At 29.7% G+C, this 16,290-nt stretch overlaps 7 protein-coding genes across 7 annotated transcripts; 5 read left to right on the top strand and 2 right to left on the bottom strand.

The window, feature by feature from the left end:
- Nucleotides 1-534: 534 nt before the first annotated feature.
- Nucleotides 535-4,506, top strand: BX663DRAFT_543218 (uncharacterized protein). The gene is made up of 9 exons (XM_051530835.1): nt 535-703; nt 778-1,001; nt 1,119-3,056; nt 3,132-3,217; nt 3,282-3,543; nt 3,637-3,772; nt 3,869-4,027; nt 4,117-4,233; nt 4,300-4,506. The coding sequence occupies exons 1-9, from the start codon at nt 613-615 to the stop codon at nt 4,413-4,415; spliced, it is 3,129 nt and encodes a 1,042-aa protein (XP_051382690.1). The 5' UTR covers nt 535-612; the 3' UTR covers nt 4,416-4,506.
- Nucleotides 4,507-4,963: 457 nt separating this feature from the next.
- Nucleotides 4,964-6,981, bottom strand: BX663DRAFT_552109 (uncharacterized protein; the record flags this gene model as incomplete). Its single annotated transcript, XM_051531338.1, has 2 exons — nt 4,964-6,717; nt 6,795-6,981. 2 exons carry the CDS (start codon nt 6,979-6,981, stop codon nt 4,964-4,966), a joined length of 1,941 nt encoding a protein of 646 aa, XP_051382689.1.
- A 581-nt stretch (nt 6,982-7,562) lies between these two features.
- BX663DRAFT_510198 (uncharacterized protein) lies at nt 7,563-8,638 on the top strand. Its single transcript, XM_051527726.1, has 3 exons — nt 7,563-7,739; nt 7,820-8,107; nt 8,164-8,638. The coding sequence occupies exons 2-3, from the start codon at nt 7,848-7,850 to the stop codon at nt 8,318-8,320; spliced, it is 417 nt and encodes a 138-aa protein (XP_051382688.1). The 5' UTR covers nt 7,563-7,739; nt 7,820-7,847; the 3' UTR covers nt 8,321-8,638.
- A 423-nt stretch (nt 8,639-9,061) lies between these two features.
- BX663DRAFT_510195 (PIN domain-like protein) lies at nt 9,062-10,497 on the bottom strand. Its single transcript, XM_051527725.1, is given in 6 exon segments — nt 9,062-9,416; nt 9,451-9,453; nt 9,472-9,817; nt 9,890-10,013; nt 10,070-10,189; nt 10,275-10,497. 6 exon segments carry the CDS (start codon nt 10,433-10,435, stop codon nt 9,289-9,291), a joined length of 882 nt encoding a protein of 293 aa, XP_051382687.1. The 5' UTR covers nt 10,436-10,497; the 3' UTR covers nt 9,062-9,288.
- Nucleotides 10,498-12,211: 1,714 nt separating this feature from the next.
- BX663DRAFT_510194 (uncharacterized protein) lies at nt 12,212-13,164 on the top strand (the record flags this gene model as incomplete). Its single annotated transcript, XM_051527724.1, has 1 exon — nt 12,212-13,164. A coding segment is annotated over exon 1 (625 nt), but the record flags the coding sequence as incomplete, so codon positions are not given.
- Nucleotides 13,165-13,261: 97 nt separating this feature from the next.
- On the top strand, nt 13,262-14,923 carry BX663DRAFT_510193 (Prp18 domain-containing protein). The gene is made up of 7 exons (XM_051527723.1): nt 13,262-13,506; nt 13,579-13,605; nt 13,682-13,747; nt 13,815-13,964; nt 14,024-14,227; nt 14,283-14,563; nt 14,635-14,923. The coding sequence occupies exons 1-7, from the start codon at nt 13,324-13,326 to the stop codon at nt 14,789-14,791; spliced, it is 1,068 nt and encodes a 355-aa protein (XP_051382685.1). The 5' UTR covers nt 13,262-13,323; the 3' UTR covers nt 14,792-14,923.
- Nucleotides 14,876-16,231, top strand: BX663DRAFT_510186 (PLC-like phosphodiesterase). Its single transcript, XM_051527722.1, has 4 exons — nt 14,876-15,023; nt 15,085-15,192; nt 15,268-15,491; nt 15,548-16,231. The coding sequence occupies exons 1-4, from the start codon at nt 14,963-14,965 to the stop codon at nt 16,094-16,096; spliced, it is 942 nt and encodes a 313-aa protein (XP_051382684.1). The 5' UTR covers nt 14,876-14,962; the 3' UTR covers nt 16,097-16,231.
- Nucleotides 16,232-16,290: the final 59 nt, after the last annotated feature.

Here is a 16,290-nt window from a genome sequence, read left to right as displayed (position 1 = left end):
CTATTTGCTTGCCAATACAAATGCTCACTTGTTGGTTGCTTTCTTTTTCTCTCTCTCTCTCTATATATATATATATAAATATATATATATCATTAACTGTAACACTCTACTCAACATAATAAAATAGAATACATATAAAAGCCATATGATCAGTTACAAAGGTCTAAAAATGTCATATATCTTTATGCATCTCTTCTTAATAGAGCGCTTATATGTAAAACTTGTTCTTTTCACAAAGTAAATATTTAATTTATTTACTGGCTCACTCTCTTCTTTGTATCCTATTAGGGTTAATTACACGTAATGATCTTCAAAGAGTTTCCTTTTTTTTTTATACACTAGATTATATTGGGTGAAAATCCTTTAAACTTTATTAATTAGATAGGAATATATTACATCCACTAGTGTTGTTGTTGCTTTGATCTGTACAATATTTTTTAGCATAAAGCATTTTGATTGGACAAGATTATATGTGACTTTTTTTTTTTTTTTTTTTTTTTTTTTTTTTTTTTAATAGCTGTTAAGAATAATTTTGTTTCAACTACCTTTTAGCTGAGTCTCCATCAAACACAAGATACCATATATAACCCTGTTATATTTTTACCCACAAGAATGGAACTCAATAAAGATACTATTGAAGCTTTAAAGAAGCGAATAATTGCAACTAATACAATACTTCAAAGCTTAAAAGTAGCTAATGAAGGTAAAGTAAAATATATGTATACAAACATATATATTTTTAAAAGTGGATCTTTTGATCTAAGCTAAATCGATTAGAATTGGAAAAACATAAAACAACGATTAACACACTAAACACCAATTTGCAACAGATTACACAACAATCACAGGCTAACGAAATTAAATATAACAACTCTCTGAAAGAAATTGACTATTGGAAACAAAAAGCAGAAACAAGTGAAACTTTACCATCAGATAAAGCCCTTATTGAACAATTAAAAGCAGACGTTGCTGCAAAAAATAAGACTTTGTATAACAAAACTGTAACTATAGTAATACAAAACTAAAATATACATGTATATAGCACCTTTATATACATGTATTACATTATGCACACTAATTATTTTTCTTTCTCTTTCTCTCTCTTTTTTTTTTTCCAGTCATATATAAATCAACTTGAAGCAAAATTAGTAAAATTTCAGAAAAATCAAGAGGGTGCTTCATCCCTTTCTGGAAAGCCAGATACAGGTTTAAAGAAAAAGAACGAAGAACTTAGTGCTCTTAATAAACGAATTGTTGCTCTTACCAATGAATTAAATGTTGTAAAATCAGAACTTAATGAAACCAAGGCAGCCAAAGAACAATTAGAAGAAGACATTATGGAGATCAACATTAATAATGACATGAACGCTCAATCACAACAAGAAGAAATCGATGAATTAAAACAGAAATTACAAAATAATAAGCTTTATGAAGACAATGAAGAATTAAAATCGAAACTTCAAGATAAAACAAATGAAATTGCTAATCTTAAAGATTCACTTCGATTATTAACAGAGAATAACAAACAAAAAGATATCTACCAGAATCAAGCAATTGATAAATATATGAAACAAATTTCAGAACTCAAGTCACGTCTTAGTTCTGAAAATACATTGTATTCTGAAAATAATAAGTTAAAGAAGCAATTACGGCAATTAGAAATTGAAAAAGAAAAAAAGAATGAAGAGTTAGATGCTCAACTACAACAAGCACGAACTGAGACAGCCAACATAAATGAAGAATTGGAGAAGGTCAAGCAAGAATGTGTACAACTTAGAGCCAAAATAATCACATCTCAAACTCGTAAATCTCCTTCTATAACAAAATCTGTAAAGTCAACTCCTCCTACTATAAACGCAGACATCGTACAGCGTCTATGCAAATTACAAGGCGAAGCCAAGTATTACAAAAAAGAAAATGCTCATCTAAGAGACGAATTGATGAAGTTACATATTGAATTAGAAGCAGCTAAAATGAATACAGCCTCTGTAGATTCTGCTTATGGTCTTGAAGGTTCACCAATGTATATTTCATCTCTTAATAATATGGATGATGATTCCATTGTCATTTCTAGCCCTTTAGAGAATGCTGCAGCACAACTTTTTCCTCCTTTATCAGAGCCAACTCATGTATTAGACACTGAAAGAGCAGAAGCCACCGCATCTACGGAATTGGCCGTACAAAGTTCTATATCAGCAAACACATCACTTGTAAGCTCCCCTAAGCAAATAGGTTCACCAGTAGCACTATCAAATGCCACCTCTTCAGAAGCGATAAAACCTATACCATCAGCAGCAAAAACAACTAGTAGTATACCAAATGTTGATACTAAAAAGACTCCTGTAAATATGTCTGTTTCACAACTTAATCCTAATATCAATACAGCATCCATAACACCACTTGATGCCATTATGCCTAAACTTTCTACTCTCAATAACACAGAATCAGGCAAACAATTTAATAAACGGGCTCAAAGAGGTAAAGCTATGACTTCCATTCCCATGTCTTTATCAAACACCTCTACTCCTCCAGTAACTGCAGTACGCTCTATAGCAACAGTAAATGCACCACTACCAGCGGCAACGACAAGCCGTAAAATGGCAGCAGCTGGTAAACGTAAAGAGAGCAGATTAATGAAATTTGTAAATTCAAGGGATCCAGCTAAATTCCTTAGTCAAAAAAGAGAAGTAGCTTCGAAAAAGACTGGACAAACCTCTAAAAAACGTGATAGTTCGCAAATTACAAATTCTGTTATTGCTGCTCAAGAAGCGATGCACAAGAGACAAAAAGCTGATTTTCCCATTATGTATGATTTTCAACACATGTGCTTTGATCAGCGAAAATTACCAGAAGCTTCATTTTTTAATGACAAAGCGGAACCTATTATGAATGAATTAGTCACCTTCCAAAAAAACTGTAGTTCTGATCCATATTTTGAAATTGTACAGTTTGAACAATTTGGCGTTGAAGATGTCTTGACTATAGAGGTCTTTACAGGAATGAATTCATATGAAAAGTTGTTTGCTCTTTTAGTTGTAAGAATGGGTCATGTAAATGTAAGTAGGATAGAAGGACTTGAAATAAAAAAAAATAATTCGGTTTTGGTTTTTATTGATTTACTTTTGTTCTAGTTTTCAGAATACATAAAATTTATGAAAATACTAACACATATGATTCTTAACTATGAAACAACCGAAGTACTTGATAGTCATTTATTGTAAGAGTTTTTATTTTTAAATAGTAACAAAGCACGTAAAAGCTCATATTTTATTAAATAATAGACGATACATTCGACTTGCAACTATTATTATCAAATCTGTTAATTGTGATGCTGAGCAACTTCGATTAATTATCACAGAGTTATTAAAGTCGAAAATTCCACAAAGTAACATACTTGGTGCTTTAGTTAACGTGGGATATGTATGGAAGGAAGTATTTTTGATACAAGAGAATGAAATGGTAACTGTTTCTTTTAAACTTTGGGAAGATGCTTTCCAAGCTTGTTTAATCACAGTCGTGCAAAAGTATTATACGAACAATCAAGTAAGCATCCATTATGTTATTTATTCAATTTATATACACGTAAAAGAAAAGTACACACGTTCACTATTTCTAATCTTTTGAGTTTTTCTATAGGTTAAAGAATTATATGAAAAAATTGTTAGCCTATTCGAATGGAAGTCTATTCCTCCTAAAGTGAATGAAATTTTGGATAGAAGTTTAGAACTTTTATCGAAAGAAGATGTAGTGAGGATGTATGAGTTAGATAAAGGTATTAATAAATAAATAAAATGCACTTTATAATAAGAAAAAAGAGAGCAATAAATTGACTAAAGGATTTCTTTTTTTTTTATTTTTTTTACTTTAGTTACTTTTGAGCACTTTAAATACAATTTAATAAAGTCTCTTGAAATAACATTTGTGACAATTGGTAGCTGGCAAGAAACATACGATATCTTTATTAGAACTAAACTCTGGCCACTCTTGCGTGTGAAGGTTGCAGATGCTATTTGTATAGAATTATTAGGTATTGTTGTTGTTGTTTTTCTCTCTTTTTCTATCCGTCTTTTTTATATACATATATATATATCTAATATGTGTATAATAAATGTATAGGTGTGTTAGGATCTTTAGGTGTCTCTAAAGAGAAAAACAAGAAAGATGAACCAGGAGTTTTAATACTTATTAACACTTTAGTTCAAATCATTGAAATGGGTGCCTCAATCGAACTAGGTAAAATAGGCTTATGTGTTTATTTTAAAATGAAGTATAAAATTTATAATTTTATTTTTTTAATAGAGGATAAACGTTTACAGTTTGCAGCATGTAAAGCATTACTATCTCTTGTAGCAAATTCAAATCAAAAGTACATAGAATATGCTAAACCTGCCATGAAATTTATAAATAGCTTGTAGAAATGTATGATGATGAAAGAGGATTTAAAAGTAATTCTTATTAGTTGTTACTGATTATGTAATAGTAACAAATGTATATACATAAATACTGAAAAAGAAAAAAAAAAAAAAAAAAAAAAAAAAAACTTTTTGTTTCAGCCATATCGATAAATTTAGATATATTATGATAGTATATCTTTTTTTTTTTTTTTCTTGAGCATTTGTGATGCTTATATTTACAACAAGTTGGAATAAGTGATGTAAATTTCTTTTCTTAAATGATAAAGCTTCCTTCTTTTCTTTAGTTAGCATGATAAATGAATGATGACGACGATGATTTCAAAATATGAAAACAACTATAACAATCATAAATATAAGAAGACACAGCTGTTTATAGCACCATCTTTCATTTGTACCTGAAAAAAAAAATTATAAAGCTCAAAAAGTTTATATTTGTATATTTATAAAAAAAGAAAAATTATTACATGTGTACTATTATTACTATTTACTAAGAAAAAAAAAAAAAAAAAAAAGAGGAAGGGAAGGAGGAAAGATAAAGGGGAAATTATTTACAAAGCGATACGAACAGATTTCTTTTTCTTTTCTGTTGTGTGAGAGGTACTATTACTATTATATATATTGCATGAGCATTCGAATGGTTCTTGCTTTTTAGAGGAGGAGGAGGAGGAGGAAGGTATCGTGTCTTTGTCTAATTGGCATGCACATATTTCACGCTCATTGGCGTTTATTAATTCATCTATAGAACTCTCGGGAAAGCTATTTAAATGTAAATCAACATCAGATCCATCATCTTCAATTTGTTGGGTTTCTTCCGAGAAAGGGGATTCAGCAAAACTAAACTCGATTTCATCATCATCATCATCATCATCGTAACCAAAATTAATATCATTGTCATTGTCATTATCACTCTCTTCTTCATTACTTTCATAGCTGTCATCACTGTTTACATCACTTTCATCGTCTGCTTGAACCCATTCAATAAATCGAGATGTTATTTTTCGAATCTTTCTCGAGATATCCGTATTAAAAGGATGTTCCCACCATTCAAGGACAGCATCATCATCTACCACATGATACTTGTACAACATCACAATTAAACGATCAAAGTGATCCACGATAGCCGTTCCCGGCGATGAAACAAGTTCAAGGGCCGTTTCTATATAATTCAGTAGATGATGCTGATTCTCATCTTCGGTTGTATAGTATTGAAGAATAGATTGCCAGAATTCTATAATACCAGACTGGATCTTGGATGTAAAGACTTTAGTCGCTGTTGTAGGATGAGAGGAAGAAGAAGATTTATCGATCCATTTTGTGAGTAGACTACAGATCCATTTCACAAAGGAGTCCGCTAAAACGTGTACCACATTCTCTGCACTAGGTTCATACTTCAGAATGAGGTCATCTAATTCCAGACGAACGCGTGCACTTGATAATTTTGAAAGAATGGCTTGATGGATATAAGAGGTTGCAACATGTTCAAATGTAAGTTGTTCATCTTCATCCTCTTCTTCTTCATCTTCTTCTTCATCTTCATTCTCTTCTCTTTCATCATTGCCTTCTAAAAATCGTCTTCGTAAATAATCTTTACAAGCGTCATCTTCATTCAATTTTATATTAAAATCGGGTAAAGTAGATTCATGAGCCAGAGGTTGGCATGTTAAAAGATGATCATCATCATGATCCCTTTCTTCTTCATAACAACTGAAAATACTATTTGAAACAGAATTTTTCAATTCTCTAGTTGAATTAGAAAAGGATGACTTTTTACTCTTTTCTTCTTGAGAATCAAAGAGAGCGAGTTTGAGTTCCTCTATTTGTTCTTTGAGTAACCGAATTTCATCGTCACGATCCATAAGGTCAATTTCAAGTTGAGTATTTTTATCCACATATTCATCATAAAATTTTTTATGAGAGGCGTCAGAATCCTGTCGAGATAAAGTAATATCACGAAGATCATTCTTCAGTAAAGCCACATTGCAACGTAAAGCATTATTTTCACCACGTAAACGTTTAATTTCTCGTAAAAGTAAATGATAAGATCGTTTTTTAGAGTGACGATGATACGATGAGGATGAAAGCTTAGGGTCAGGAGAAATGGCACGTGAAGAACAAGAGGAATTTAAAGCCGAACAAGTGCTACCATTTATACTTTCATTGCTGCTGCTGCTGCTACTACTACTACTGCTATTACTACTAGTACTACTACTACTCATTATATGATTATTATTTAGGTCTTCCGTCATTTTTTGACGATGTCGAATTGTCTCCCAGGGAGATTCACTTCTTTGATCTTGATTAACTGGAAAAAAAAAAAGAAAAAAAATCATTTGTAAATATAAAATAATTGATGATATATTAAATAAAATATATAAATACCTGACATACTGTTCCCAGCAGACATTCGATAAACAGAAGCTGCTATACAAACGGGGAATTTTCGTAAAGGTGTTAAATTTCTAATATTCAAGTAATATTCTATACCCTTCGGTACAACAAAATCAATCATATTTTGATTCATATTTGTAAATTCTGGATAATCTTGAATCGAAGAGAAAGGATCCATTTTCTCTATTTCGTTCTTCTTGTAATACTTTAATAATAAAAATAAAAATAAAAATAATAAAAGAAGAAGAAGAAGAAGAAAAAAAGTATACAAAAAAAAATATATATGTATATCGTATAAATAACTTTTATATAATTAAAATCAATTGAAAAAACATAATAAGTGTAAAGTATAAACTTTTTCCTTTTAAAAGGGATATGTGTATCGAGACAAGGAGGTCTTTTTTTTTTTTGTTTATGAAGGAAATAGATATAAAAAAAAAAAAAAGAATTACTAATAAAAAGGAAGAAAAAAAAAAAAAAAAAAAAAAACGATGTATTTATGACAAATCCAATTTTCTGTCTCCTCTTTCCTTTTTGATTAATAAAGGAAAAAAAGAAGAAAAAAAAAAAAAAAAAAAGAGTTAAAAAAAATTATCATATTAAATCGGCCTTTCTTCATCCACACTAGTAAGTTTATTGTTTCAAATAAGGTGTGTGAGTCATTATTTCCTTAAAAAAAAGTCCGGTTTTTTTTTTTTTTTAAATTTTGCTGATTATGTTATTGGTAGTAAAAAGGGCTTTTATAACTAACTATTTTATATTTGGTAATATTATTTCCATCTTACATAGTAGAATTGTACCCTCAGTTATTTATAAAAACATACCATCATTAAACAAAATCATAGTCTGCTTATCGAATAAGTTTACATTCATAAATGCCTTTATTACTACTATTATGAAAATAACAAGAAATAATGATGTATAAATGTATTTTTAGTAAAGAATACAGCATATGATATTAAATGCATAATAAATCAACTTTATTTAATTTTTTTTTTTTTTTTTTTTTTTGTAAGAAAATACAGGAAAAAAAAAAGATAATAAATGATGCAACCGAATAATCAATGGTCATTAATAACCAATAATCTAATTCAAGAACAGTTGTCTGCTTCAAAAGAAGAATGCCATTTAAAGACAGAAAATGCATTTGATGATTGGAAACAAACGTTGAAAGCAGTATCCTTTCAAAGTCATAAAGAAACACGAAAGACTGCTAAACTATTTACTCAAGTAGATTCTTTATCTAAGAATACAAGGAATTCAATAGAAAAGACAAGCCAGATATTAGACGAATTATTAGAAAAGTATGAGCTTTTTTTTTTTTAGTGATAACTAAGTTTTGTTTTAACCATTTAAATAGAAAATTAACTATTTTAGCTGCAATAAAGGATTTAAATGATATTCAAGATTCATTAGATATCAATTCAATAGTTAAAAATCACTGGTGCCACTCTTCTTCATCAGTAAACGAAGAAGAAGAACTGAATGATCACTTTTCCAATATGGAAACAGTTTAAAATATTCGTCATCATGATCTTTCTCCCTGAGATCTACAGATTACGCGAGGGGGAGAAGGATTTTCTTTCCAAGATAAAATAGTATCATCGAGCAAACAAAGTTGATTATCTATTTTCTAGAAAATCCAACCTTATATACAAGTTTATTTATACTATATATGATATCATCATTCAATGAAACATTAAAGAAGCTTATTTAGACTTGATAATAAATCATTGTCCTATTTTTATTAAACACAAACCAGAGCATTTTTTTTTTTTTGCTTGCTTATACTCTGGTTTTCTTTATATTACTGACTGGTTCCGAGTCCTTGTTTTCTATTGTCTCCCTTGACCTTTTCTGATTTGGTCGAGTTCGTTTAAAGAATCGTTCCAATGTCGACAGTTTTTGCGTGGAAGGTGTTGTGTTGATATTAGAATTATCCTTGAAAGCAACAATGGTGGACGATGATCCTTTCTGATCGACCTGTTGATTCTTTAAACAATTCTTTTTATCAATAGGCTATATCCATAGTGAATAAAACAAAAAACAGTGAGTACAGGATGTTTACATATATTTTTATACTATCATATACATACAGGAATATTTTCTTTGATGGATTCCATAAAAGAAAAAAACTCTGTTTGGACACAGACAGGTTTTGTAGTAGTAGTAGTATTGGTAACTGCAATAGTCTTGGTATGACTAGTAGTTGTAGTAGTTGGGGTATCTTTTGTAGCACTAGCAGTAGCAGTAGTGGTAGTGGTAGTGGTAGTGGTAAGGGTATCTTGGGTGGTAGTAATCTCTTCATTTGTAATGCTATCTTGAGTAGAAGGTGGAGTAAGTAAACAAGTCTTCTTTTTAGGAATAATCTTATTCACCCTCAATAGACTAAGATCAAGAGGAGTGGGTTTCTTTCCAAGACTACTAATTTCCTCTTGACTACAATCAAAAGGAAGAGGTGAAAAACGAACATAATCTTTTTCGTCTATATCATAAACCCATTGATGAAGAAAAGCCAAGTTTGCTTTTTTGAATTGTTCACCATATCCTTTTGGTAATAAATGTGGTTTTCTATGCTGAAGGCGACGATAGACCTGAAACCAAAAAAAAAAATTGTAAGTAAATGTATTGTATTCTATTCTATTCTATTTATGAAATCTACTTACAGCGTCGAAAGTCTTTAATTCATAAAACCATTCAAAGGAAGTTTTTATACCCACCCCTTTAACAGAAGGTAAATAATCACAGCCAGATAAAATACACATATGCCTCATTCTTTCTTGCGTAAAATTTTGCATGTGTAATTTGGGGCTTTTAAATATGTCTTCATAATTTATTTCAAGACCTGAACCAGCACGATCAATTTTATAAATTACTTTAGAGCAACCATACGCTAAAAGATCAGAATCCTCGGATACAATAGCATTCACTTTCTTGGTTTTAAGAAGATAGGCGAGTTGAGCATCAGCTTCATAAGGTGCCACAATACATTCCACTTTATTCTCCTTTAATTTCTAAATAAATAAATAAAAATAAGATACATTTGCATATATGTAAAATGGGTTCAAAAGCAATATGTTACTTACCAAGATGACATTTCTGATAATGTCAGGTGTAATCGTGACAGATTGCTGAAAGTGTTTTTTAGCTTCATTATACATTCCTTGTGAAAAATAAGAAAGACCTTTTGCGTAGGCAGATTGACGTTTCCTAAATACCATTTTAATATTAGCATTTACATACACATCTAAAAAAAAAATACTCACTGAGATCTATCATCTGTTGTAATTTTTTTAAGAGGTAAGGGTAAGCCATCAAAGACGACAAGGGGAATGACACCATGATGTTTAAATAAACCAATATAATGCATAAAATGTTTAATGTATCTAAACAATACATGAATATGAAATTAGAGAAAAAAATAAATAAATAAATAAAAAACCATCTCATATAGATATTAGAGTTACTTACGTATCAGTAGAATCGTTAAGGGCAAGAGCAGTTGCAGCACCAAAACATCCACGATGAAGAATACAATGACCATCAATGGCAATTGTTTTTCCTTTATATTTTGAAATATTTACAGGTTTTTGAATAGACTCGAAAAAAGGTAATAATCCATTAATTCCCATTCTTGATCTTCAAGTTGAATATATAATTCACATACAAAGGGAAAAAATAATAATAATAATAAAGAGTTGTTTTAAATAAAGAAGTAAATGATCTTTTTTTTTTTTTTTTTTTTTTTTTTTTGCTTGTTTGTTTGTGTTATTTAAAGATCTGTTTTAGTGTAAAATAAAAAGATGCTATGATGGAGAATAGTTAATAAATAACTTGGATATATATTAAAGCGCTGCTGCTATTAGAAACAATATATTTATATGGAAATAGGATGGTGAAAAGAAAAAGGCTAACAACTTTTCTTCAGTTTGAGAATGTTTGAAAAAAAAAAAATTTTTTTTTATTTTATTTCTTTTGGTAAATTATTAAAAATGAATAATTTTATAAATGGGCCTCTCATTTGAATCAATCTTCAAAATTACGAATAAAATAAAATTATTTCTTGAAAGAGAAGGAAAGACTATTATTAACGGAAAGCTATATTAAATTATGAGGTCTCTTTTTTTATGTTATAATCCATCAAAAAATAAAAAGGATAGTTTTGCTATTATTAGATATAAAAGCTATAAAATTAGGTCTTTTATACCTTAAATTATGCATCATCATAATAATTTGAACCCATTTTTTTTTTAGATGAGACGAGGCGAGGGAAAGGGTATTATGTTATATTCTATCAAGTATTTTACATTTCCTCCCTGAGCACTTTTACATATATTTGCATAGAATATGCACATATTTTACTTGATATTACATAATAATTTTTTTATAGAGTAGCAGCAATGAATAAAGTTAGAATAGCCGAAAGGGAAAACAAATAAGTAGTTTATATGCATATATTATATTTAAGTTGAATAGTGTGTAGTTGTAGTGGCAAGTATGGATACGAATACAAATATTGAATGGCCACTATTTGGGGCGCAGTCATCATACCACCACGCATAATTTCCGTGTATTAGACACAATAATTATTTGCTTGTTTCCAAATGAATGACTATAAAAGGAGACAACAGGGTCATTATTATGCGTATAATTTAATTAAAATAAATCTGTATGCGTAGTAAATAGAATAAGAATATGTATACATTTATTTATTTATTTTTTAAATAAAAAGGTGCATGTCCCTAACAGAATATTTAAAGTCTTTTCTAACGTTTCCTTCTCCCTTTTTTTCTTTTCTTTTTTTTCTTTTTTCTTTTTTCTTTTTTTTTTTTTTTTACTCCTTTACTTTATATTACTTTATTTTTGTTTTCTTGTATATTAAAATAAAAAGAGAAATAGTGGCAAATCAACAAACAAGATAAAGCATACAAGAACCGGACATACGGACCGCGTCTACAAATGGTAATCAATAAAGCTACTTAAAATAGTATGTTACACTTTAGAGACAGCAGCAGTTGTTTATTATATAAAGAATACTGCTAAGCTATTTAATATGTACAATGGACCCCAAAAAAGAATGGATCATCATTTTAGGAGTTTTTTTTTTTTTTTTTTTTTTTTTTTTTTTTTTTTTTTTTAAATAGATCGATGAAAGTATTTCACTAAAAATCAATTACATTAAGGTATAAATCAAATACGCTTTCAAACAAGATAAAGAAGAATAACCGACACATTCTTAGTTTTGTAGGCTTAGCGCCACGTTCATAATGATTGAACACAAGTGCAACAAACATAAAAGACTTCCGCAGCATTTCCCTGATTTTAAGTTTCATTCATTTTAAAACGCATATATTATACATATAATAATGGGTTCATTTTTTAATATAAGAAAACTCCCCCTCTTTTCTTTTCTTTTTCTTTCTTTTTCTTTCTTTTTCTTTCTTTTTCTTTTTACTTCATTATCAAATCAAGAGAACAATGGCAGAATCCATTTTATATCAACAGTATGATAATAGCTTAAATATTGAACATTTTGCTTTTCATAATTTGGTAATTGAACAAAAGCCATCAAGAAGACTCTCCTTTTCTGCATTATTACTACAAAAGAAAAGGTCAAGAATGGGTCGTAGTCAGAGCAAGTTAAGACAGCTTTTGGATGGACTTTATGGTAAAGAACAAAAGGCAGTCTATGGTGGTCATAAAGCTGAACTTAAGGTTTTAATTCCTTTTAATGTACGAAAGAGATCTTCTACAACAGTCGTTGTGGGACTAGAAAAGAGTTATTCATTCATGACATGTTCATCTACAGACGAAGAAGATAATCTCAAGACGCCTACAATAATGAGTAGTCATAGTCATGATGACGATGATAATGAAAGTGATATATCAGAAGAATCATTACGTTCGGTCAATCTTGAAACGGCTGTTACAATACCGCCTCCTCTTACTTTTAATACGTTATCAAAAACAACTTTAACAGATTATTCTCATGATAAAGGATATTCCAATTTCTATATCAAGTTACCTAATGGGAACTGGATGGTTCGTATTCGTGATACAAATAGAAAAATTGTCGGTACATATGAAATCGATGGCTCTATGATTTAACAAAGCTGGTGTGTATATTATCAAAGCACTACGTATACCCCTCCCTTCTATCCTTTTAAATACATATTATATTATAATACTACTATTACTCCCTCAATATATACATATATACTATACTATATTATATATATGACTCCCTCATTTTGCGTATTATTACTTGTATATAATTTTATGCATATATTTATTTTATATGCAGTGAAAATAAAGCTGGATTATTACATAATATATGAATATGGAAACAAGAGGGAAAATAGAATGAAAAAAAAAAAAAAAGGTGGTGTATCAAGTCGTTAAAATTGCATTAAAAATTTGATTGGTTAACTTTTCTTTTTTTTTTTTCTACGGGCTGTAGCAAAGTCTTTTAAATTTTTTTTGTTTTTTTTTTAATTTTTTTCTTTTCAATTTCAACATTATGAGTTTCTTGGACAGTTTTATTAAAGAAGAAGTTTCTAAAAAACGTAAAATATTGGAGACAGTAGAAAAAGAAAAGGGAGTTGATAAAAAGTTGAAATACATTAGTCGAGCTGAATTAGAACGAATTCGTGAAGAAGAATATAGACGGAAAGAACAGGAAAGAGAAGAAAAAGAAAGACAAGTAAGAATGGGAATCAAAACAAATTTAACAAAAACACGCACACACACTAAAGTATATATTTATATATTTTAGAGAAAAGCTCGTTTAGAAGAAGAAGAGGTACATTGACCCATTCATAAACTATAAAGTATATAATAATAATAATAATGATTTGTTCCTTTAATCATCATTATAGGCAAAACGCAAAGCAATTGAAAAACAAAAGTTGGACATTGAAGAAAAATCAAAAGATGACCAAACTGTATTATTAAATGAAAAAAAAAAAGTAAATTACATTTAGATTTATGATATTAATGGATAGATAATAGGAAGAAGAGATTGCAGCCTTCAATATTTCAAGAGAAGAAGTGATTCGTCGTTTAAGAGCGATGGGACAGCCTATTCGATTATTCGGAGAATCAGATAAACAATGTAAAGTTCGTCTTCGTGCTTTAGAGATCATGAATGAAGAATCAGGAGTAAGTTGAATATAGATTAAAAGTTTATGTTTGTTTCAATCCACTCATGTTGTATAAAGAATCAAGGTCGAAATGAATTTATGAAAACATTAGAAGAAATGGAAGCCAATATGCGTTTAGAAGAACTAAAACAGAAAGGTGGTGTAGTGAATGATGATAAGAAAAAGACAAAAAAAACAACCTATGTAGTAGAGCCTATTCAATTGGAATTGATCAGCAAAGATATAGACCGACTTTATTATCAAATTTACACTTATTTTGCTGTATAGTATAAATAGAGATATCAGTAGATATATATTAATAGATTATCTATTTTAGCATACATTAGAAGAATGGGAAGAATTCATGCAGGCACGACCAGAAGAAGAAAAGAGAAGTGGACCTGGTAAAAGAGCAGCAGTTTTACAGAGACAAGCAACAGAATACATTAAACCATTAATGCGTCAATTAAAGAAAAAGACACTAGAACCTGACGTCCTTGCTCGTGTATCTGAAATTGCTCAAAGAATGCAAAATAGACTTTATAGGGATGCTCAAGATGCTTATCTTCAATTATCAATTGGTAATGCACCTTGGCCTATTGGTGTTACTATGGTTGGGTAAGTCATCTGTACATTACATAATAGAACTCCACTAGTAGAATATAAATATAAACATTTATGTTATATAGTATTCATGAACGTTCTGCGCGTGAAAAGATTTCATCTTCCCAAGTAGCTCATGTTCTTAATGATGAAACTTCAAGAAAATGGATTCAATCTGTAAAACGTTTAATGACCTTTGCACAAACCAAATATCCACCTTATACTTTAAGCCAAATGTCTTAATCTCTGAGATTATTATTTATTATCATCGTTTTTTTTTTTTTTAAATCTCAGCTTTGAACCCTGATATGATGAAGAATCTATAAAAAGGCAACAATTTATTTAGTCTATACAAATATTTTTTTTTTTTTTTTTGTTGTAAATAATTTTCTTTTCTTTTTAAAATAAATTATCATGACTATTGAAGAGACTACTATGAATAGAGACGATGACAAGCAACTTCCATTTGAAATTCGTATGCATATAATAAAATAATCATAATAGTAATAATAATAGACTAATAATAACTATAAAAGATATTCCTGATGTTATAGCACATCGTGGATTTTCTGCCAAAAATCCTGAGAATACGCTTATTTCATATAAAAATGCTATTGAAGCAGGTACAAGTGCATTAGAAGGAGGTAAGAGATAAGATGACTGCACTACAACACATTCTCCTTCAAGTATTATTTACATAATATATGATTTACACTTAGATATTCGCCTAAGTAAAGATAAGGAAATTGTCATGATGCATGATTTGACTTTGAATAGAACGACTACAGGAACTGGAGCAGTGCATGATCAAGACTGGTATGGATACATAGACAAGTTAACAACTAAAACAAACCCACCACAGCCTATTCCAAGATTAAACGATGTACTAGATCTGTTATTGACAACTACAAATGATAAACTCTACATGATTGTGGATATTAAAGTAAGTAATAATAAAGCCATAAAAATATGTAAAGTACTTACTTAGTCATTCTATAGTACGATAATCCTATTGAAATATTAAATGTGCTTTCAAATCTATTAAATGAGGACTATGTTAAGGAATATCCTCAATTAACACATCAATTGATTATTGGTATTTGGAGTCTTGAATTCTTGGAAAGAGCAAAGATCTTGTTTCCTCAATTTAAACTCTGTTTCATCGGTCTCTCTATCTCTGCTGCTCGTACTCATTTTATCGAATCAGTCGACTGTCTTAGTTTACCTTTTGCTGCTCTAGCAAATGAGGATGGTCAATTATTCATAAAGGAAGCTCATACACGAAAAAAGAAGGTCTTCAGTTGGACAATCAATGACCCTGATCAGATGAAAACTTGTGTTCTCTGGAAGATTGACGGTATCATTGGTGATAACGTGACTACCCTCATAGAGAACGTACAGAGGATACCAAAGTCAATTGTCAGTCTCGATGATTACCAAGTCTTTATCAATACAGACCACTTTCTTATTTCAAAGAGAAGAAGGTTATATTACTATATTCTTGCTAAAATTATGCAATTTGTCAGCTGGAAAATAATTGGTGTCTAAATGAATGAATAAAATTATTTCGTCTGTTATAGACAACACTACTTGGTTGAAACAGTAGAATGTATGTACGTGTGTATGTGTATGTGTATGTGTATGTGTATGTGTATGTGTATGTGTATGTGTATGTGTATGCGTGTGTGTATACGTATGTATGTACATGTATATATGTGTTTAATTCAAGCAAGACAAATATC

The sequence above is a fragment of the Cokeromyces recurvatus genome, assembly GCF_025118155.1.
Source record: "Cokeromyces recurvatus strain NRRL 2243 chromosome Unknown BX663scaffold_13, whole genome shotgun sequence".
NCBI lineage: Eukaryota > Fungi > Mucoromycota > Mucoromycetes > Mucorales > Mucoraceae > Cokeromyces > Cokeromyces recurvatus.
The sequence above is the reverse complement of the archived record's forward strand: the minus strand, read 5'-3'. Positions and strand labels throughout refer to the sequence as shown.

Coding starts and splice junctions, on each gene's coding strand:
- BX663DRAFT_543218 (XM_051530835.1), top strand. CDS start 613: ATGGAACTCAATAAAGATACTATTGAAGCTTTAAAGAAGCGAATAATT. Junction 1,002..1,118: donor AGACTTTGTATAACAAAACT/GTAACTATAGTA, acceptor TTTTTTTTCCAG/TCATATATAAATCAACTTGA. Junction 4,234..4,299: donor GGGTGCCTCAATCGAACTAG/GTAAAATAGGCT, acceptor TTTTTTTAATAG/AGGATAAACGTTTACAGTTT.
- BX663DRAFT_510198 (XM_051527726.1), top strand. CDS start 7,848: ATGATGCAACCGAATAATCAATGGTCATTAATAACCAATAATCTAATT. Junction 8,108..8,163: donor TTAGACGAATTATTAGAAAA/GTATGAGCTTTT, acceptor CCATTTAAATAG/AAAATTAACTATTTTAGCTG.
- BX663DRAFT_510195 (XM_051527725.1), bottom strand. CDS start 10,435: ATGGGAATTAATGGATTATTACCTTTTTTCGAGTCTATTCAAAAACCT. Junction 10,190..10,274: donor CTTAACGATTCTACTGATAC/GTAAGTAACTCT, acceptor TGTATTGTTTAG/ATACATTAAACATTTTATGC. Junction 10,014..10,069: donor ACAACAGATGATAGATCTCA/GTGAGTATTTTT, acceptor AATGGTATTTAG/GAAACGTCAATCTGCCTACG.
- BX663DRAFT_510193 (XM_051527723.1), top strand. CDS start 13,324: ATGAGTTTCTTGGACAGTTTTATTAAAGAAGAAGTTTCTAAAAAACGT. Junction 13,507..13,578: donor GAGAAGAAAAAGAAAGACAA/GTAAGAATGGGA, acceptor TATATATTTTAG/AGAAAAGCTCGTTTAGAAGA. Junction 14,228..14,282: donor AAATTTACACTTATTTTGCT/GTATAGTATAAA, acceptor TATCTATTTTAG/CATACATTAGAAGAATGGGA.
- BX663DRAFT_510186 (XM_051527722.1), top strand. CDS start 14,963: ATGACTATTGAAGAGACTACTATGAATAGAGACGATGACAAGCAACTT. Junction 15,024..15,084: donor GCAACTTCCATTTGAAATTC/GTATGCATATAA, acceptor TAACTATAAAAG/ATATTCCTGATGTTATAGCA. Junction 15,193..15,267: donor TACAAGTGCATTAGAAGGAG/GTAAGAGATAAG, acceptor ATTTACACTTAG/ATATTCGCCTAAGTAAAGAT.